General features: G+C 42.5%; 1 protein-coding gene across 3 annotated transcripts in view; it reads right to left on the bottom strand.

Annotated features, from left to right (window-relative positions):
- The window catches only part of PRPS2 (phosphoribosyl pyrophosphate synthetase 2), a 30,136-nt gene that overhangs the window by 16,619 nt on the left and 7,517 nt on the right, over positions 1-6,000 (bottom strand). The window contains exon 3 of one of the 3 annotated variants that reach the window (XM_065900320.1): positions 686-691. The exons of the other annotated variants lie outside the window; for them this stretch is intronic. Coding sequence (XP_065756392.1) covers positions 686-691 — 6 coding nt within the window. The remainder of the gene's footprint in view (positions 1-685; positions 692-6,000) is intronic. 3 annotated transcript variants of the gene reach the window in all.

Below are 6,000 nucleotides of genomic sequence, written 5' to 3'. Positions count from 1 at the left end.
TGCTGTAAACAGTGTGATTCCTATACACCACAAAAAAGGAAATGTAAGCTTAATAGAAGATTTCATTCAAACTTACAATGTCACATGTCAATTATATCTCAAAGCTGAAAACAAAAAAGATTTCATTCAAAATAGTAACAAATGATCTGTTAAATACACAGACACACACACACACACACACACAGACACACACACACAGTATATTCATGTAAAAACACACAGGAATTATATCATAATGTGAACAGATTATTTTTATTTTCTCTAATAACACCATTCTTTTATAAAAAAGAAACCTATTACTTGATGATAATACACACACACACACACACACACACACACATACACACATATTTTTTTCACACACAAAGAATGAGAGGAAACAGCCCAAATGTTACCAGTAGATGTTTCTAGAAAGTGAGATTATGGGGAAACAGTTTTCTAATTTTTTAAAAATTGTTCAACCTGCTCAACTAAGTCATGTTTTCATCGTGTTAGCTCCCCTGCTCTGGTCCACGTTGCCTTTGGGATAAAAAGCCCTCCCGCCAGCGCGGCTCTAGCTACTAAGACCTGGTCTGCCCCACCGCCATCCCTGCGCCTCCAGGAGGGGTCCTCCCCGCAGTGGGGACTGGGCCCGCTCTCTCCCTCTTCCGGAGAACACTCTAAGCCTTGCCATCTACACCTGCACACCCACCTTACCCTTATTCCACCCCCATCTCTGCAGACCCAATGTGTTTGATCCTCCAGATCTGGTTCCAATCTCCAAACTTTAAGGTACTCCGAGAAATCTAGAGAGAAATGATCTGTCCCTTCTAAAGGGACACAGCATTTGGTCCCCACCATATGGGACCACCTTATGCCGCCTGCTTAAAGACTGACATCAGAAGATATTTTACGTAGGATGCATAATTCACAACTAGACTACGCGTCCCTCAAGGGCAAAGAATTGGTTTTGGAGATTTCCACATCACCTGCAGTCCCGGCTCTGTATCTTGCATACGACAGTTCTTCGATAAATATTTAATAACAGGATCTCTGTAACAACAAGTTTCCGAGGCTTAGTCATTCACCTCACTAACTATGAGAATTATTGAGTCTAACAAAATTCCAAGATAATTAAAAGAACAAATCGATAGCTGGGAATCTGACTCACAATGCTCATCAATTTGGGGCTCTTTCTCTAAGCTGATAACCTACGAAAAGAGTCCTCTGCTCTCCATAGCGTTCTCTCCATGGCGTTGAGCATTTCTTACTTCTGAGAGCCAAAGCACAGGGGTAATTTTTAAATTCATACTTTCTGATCTCCTTCTTCAAACTCTGTTTTCAAATTTGGTTTTTGGACCATTTTTCGCAATTTGCCTCAACCCCCAACTGCATCTTGCAGGAAAAATGATCCACAAGTTTCAACTGACTTTATAGCCAAGACAGAAAAATTTGTAAGACATTTCAACAAAGGTAGTCAAGGTACAGCAACCGAAAATAAAACGTTCGACTCCCCTAATGAAAAACGGATAAAGGTCAAATATTTTGTGAGCCAGCCCAACCTCGACAAAGACTCTCCAGAGAGTCCAGATTTTATTTAATGTATCGGCTGCTGCCCCTCTAAAAAGTGTAAACTTCACAGGCTTTAAAAATTGACAAGATTGTAGAAATTTGTGTCAGTACAACTGTCCTCAATTTTTCCAGTTAAGAAATCAAAAGAAACTATTTGATCATTGAAAATAGAACATAACCTTGAAAATTTGGGGGGAAAAAAAAAGCTCCAAGTCTTCTACCCCCTCAAAAGTAATTATTTCCAGCTGTGCCCACATCATACGGTTTTTAGCAGGGAAGGAAACTAGCAATTATTGACCACCCACTATAGCACAGGTCAGGGGACTGGTGCCCATGGGCCAAGACAGCCCATGCTCTGTTTCTTCACAACCTGTGAGCTAAGAATGGTTTTTAGGTTTTAAAGTGGTTGAAGACCAATCAAAAGCAATATTTTGTGACATTTGAAAAGTATGTGAAATTCATATTTCAATGTCCATAAATAAAGTTTTATTGGAACACGGCCATACCCCTTTGTTTACATATTAAATATGGCTGTTTTCACACCAAACGGTGAAGTGGAGCGATTTCAACAGAGTCCCAGTGGTACACAAAGCCTCAACAATCTGACACCTGGTTCTTTTGGGAAAGAGTCTGCCCACTTGTGTGCCAAGCACTTTATAAATAGTACCAAATACCATCCTTAACTTCCAGAGGAGGAAACTAAAGACACAACGGAACAAGAGTAAGTAATGGCACTAAAGGTCAAACCCAAGTCCACTTGACTCCAAAGTCTTACCCCAATACTCAGACCACTCTGCACCACACTTTTTACAATGAATACTATATTGTCATCTTTTTTCCATGTTAGTATTACATTGTGCTGACGTGTCATCATGAAACCTTTCCTTCACTGTCAGAACTTGCCCCTGGTTTCTTGCACATAGAAATAAAAGCAAAAATAAAATTTGACAGATGTGCAGCACTTGCTTAAAAACAAGCAGTGAGGTTAAAAATAATGAAACAAGCTTTGAATCTGGTTAAAAGGCTCTAGCTTTTTCTGCGCTTCTTTGCAGGTAACTCTAAATAGATCGACTGCGCAGAATTCCATTGTTTCTTAGATGCCATAGACAGTACAGTCCTATGGGAAGGAAAGGACAAGTCTGTGGGGCTCCCCAGGGCTCCTCCAGTGGCTGAGGAGGAGAATTTCTTTCTGAGCCCATAGAACAAGTGTGGCCGACGACTTCCCATCACATTCGAACACTACGTGGCCTTTAGCCTACCTAAGTGAAGCCAAAAGCGGGGAGAAGTGTTTTCCCCCATCACCCTGGGTTTCCTCATCACTAGCCCTGGCTGGTACATGAATTACATATAGGCTCAGGCCATTTCTCTAAGGTGCTTACTAAATCCTTTGTTACCCTCATTTCAAAAGTTTCCTGATACAAAGCCAGCCCAGTTGGTCTAGGGAAAGAAATGAATAGTTAGAAAAGTTATTAGCAACAATTTAAAAAGTCCAAAAGCACACCTCAAATGACAGACAAAATTAAAGATTTCCCTTTCGAGCAGCATGGTGAGAGAAACAGTCTCTCTCCTTACTGCAACACGAGTCAGCTTGACTAGAGATAGGTCAGAAATGATGGTGCCAGAACAATCGACATGTCCTGGCCGCCTCCGAGGTCAGTCCCAAAGAGCCAGGCTCTACAAAGGGTGGTCAAGAGTCAGACTCACCTGGGACAGCTGGGTGAACACTTGTTTCCTGGCATCATTATTCACAGAATCCCCTTTCAAGCTCTCAAGTAGCCTGACTTAGATGATAAATGATGTAATAATGACACTATCTCAAAGCTTGAACTGTCCCTAAATACCCACTTATTCACACATCAGTGACCTATCAAGGCCCCCTGGAGTGGGCTGAATGGTGGCCCCAAAGATATCAGGTCCTAACCCCTGGAGCCTGTGTGACTGTTACTTTATTTCGAAAGAGGCCCTTTGCAGATGTGGTTTTACTAAGGATTCTGAGATGGGGAGATTGTCCCAGAGGGCCCTGGATGCTACTGTATGTATCCTTAAAGAGGGAGATCCGACAAAGGCAAGAGAAGCCACGTGAAGATGGAAGCGGAAGTCAGAGGGATACGGCCTCAAGCCAAGCAACGTGGCAGCTGCTAGCAGCTGGAAGAGGTAAGGAAGGATCCTTCCCTAGAGCCTCCAGACGGAGCATGGCCCTGCCGCACCTTGATTTTCAACTTCTGGCCTCCACAACTATGAGAGAATCCATTTCTGTTGTTTGAAGCCAGCAAGCTTATAGTAATTTACTACAGCAGCAATTGGAAACTAACACAGCCCTCTGTGATTCCTTTTTTGCTATCAGCTTTCTCCAACAATAAGGCGCACCATTTCTGAACTCCAGATTCCCTCTGCTGCTACTGGTGCCATCTCTCAACTGCTATCATGGCCTTGCTTCTGTGTTGCTGATGGTGACCACATCTTATCTCTTCCATCAGCGGTTAAGTTCAGAAAGTCGTGGAACTGTCTGATTGGAGTAAAAATGAAAAGCAGCTACCATATTGTTTCCAAGAAACACACTTACAGCAAAGTGACTAAGGATCAATGAAAGGAAGGAAAGAAACTGGTACTCAAAATGGCCCCCAAAAGAAAACCCATCTCGGGCTTCCCTGGTGGCGCAGTGGTTGAGAGTCCGCCTGCCGATGCAGGGGACACGGGTTCGTGCCCCGGTCCGGGAAGATCCCACATGCCGTGGAGCGGCTGGACCCGTGAGCCATGGCCACTGAGCCTGCGCGTCTGGAGCCTGTGCTCCGCAACGAGAGAGGCCACAACGGTGAGAGGCCCGCGTACCGCAAAAAAAAAAGAAAACCCATTTCAATGTCCAACAATAGGAACATGGATCGAGAGACAGTTGAACAACACGGTTTTAGGGAACAGTTAAGCCCACTGGGGCTTCAAGAGCTCTGGAGGGCTCTTCGTCAGCATGGTGACAGAGGGCAATCCTGGCAAGTAGAGGCCAGAGGCCAGGAGTACCGTCACATCCCCTGTGTGGGGGAAGGACACCAGCCATGCAGACCATGCTAGTTTCTCTATGTGACAAAGACTTCATTATGATTAAACATAAGAAACAAAGTTTGAAAATACAATATTGGAACAAGAGGTAACTGCCAATCAAATACTTGCAAACAAAAAATGCAGGCGTCTCAATATTTGTATCAGTTAAAAAGAAAGTTAGGGTTTAAAAAAAAAAAGAAAAAACCAAAAACCAAACAAAAAAACCCAAAAAACAAGTTAGGGTTCCAAATCGTTACACAGTGGGAAAGGGCCAAGTAATAATAAAAGGAGTAATTTACCAAAGAAGAAGCAATGTATCAAATATCTTCATGCCAAGTGCAAAAGCTACGAGAAAAAAAAGGAAAATCTGATGACAAATGACAGAATACAGAATTTACTAAACCCCGTTACATGGAAGAGAAATGGTAGCCGGATATGAGCTTCTCTATGACACAGACAAGAACCAAGATGCTGAACAAGCCCATAGAAACACCCAAACGGGAGGAAGAGCTACGACAACAGACTACACTGATGCGACACAAGAAATAAATTGAAACACACATAAAACTTGCAAATCAAGTTTAGAATAAAAGCAGCTCCATAAATGACAAGTGGGAGGTCATATGCTTCACAGGAGCAGGTGGGACCTCAGGTTTGGGCTGCTCACAAGCTAAAGGCAAGTCACAAAGTGACAGACACACACACAGCCCCCCCCAACACACACCCCAACGTTTCATGGCACGTGGTAATTATCTGAAATTCACATTTCAATGTCCATAAATATATGTTTTATGGATTTATGTTATATGGAACTGAAAGGATTCCCGCGGAACCGACCATCTATTCATAAAATACAAGGCGGACAACAGCTTAAGAGTTGCTCCCCAATGGGCAGAAGACCTAAATAGACATTTCTCCAAAGAAGATATACAGAATGCCAACAAACACATGAAAGAATGCTCAACATCATTAATCATTAGAGAAATGCAAATCAAAACTACAATGAGATATCATCTCACACCAGTCAGAATGGCCATCATCAAAAAATCTAGAAACAATAAATGCTGGAGAGGGTGTGGAGAAAAGGGAACCCTCTTGCACTGCTGGTGGGAATGTGAATTGGTTCAGCCACTATGGAGAACAGTATGGAGGTTCCTTAAAAAACTACAAATAGAATTACCATATGACCCAGCAATCCCACTACTGGGCATATACCCTGAGAAAACCAAAATTCAAAAAGAGTCATGTACCAAAATGTTCATTGCAGCTCTATGTACAATAGCTCGGAGATGGAAACAACCTAAGTGCCCATCATCGGATGAATGGATAAAGAAGATGTGGCACATATATACAATGGAATATTACTCAGCCTTAAAAAGAAACGAAATTGAGTTATTTGTAATGAGATGGATAGAC

This window comes from Phocoena phocoena, chromosome X (assembly GCF_963924675.1).
Source record: "Phocoena phocoena chromosome X, mPhoPho1.1, whole genome shotgun sequence".
Taxonomy (NCBI): Eukaryota; Metazoa; Chordata; class Mammalia; order Artiodactyla; family Phocoenidae; genus Phocoena; species Phocoena phocoena.
Note: the sequence above shows the minus strand (reverse complement) of the source record. Positions and strands in the feature narration are given on the sequence as shown.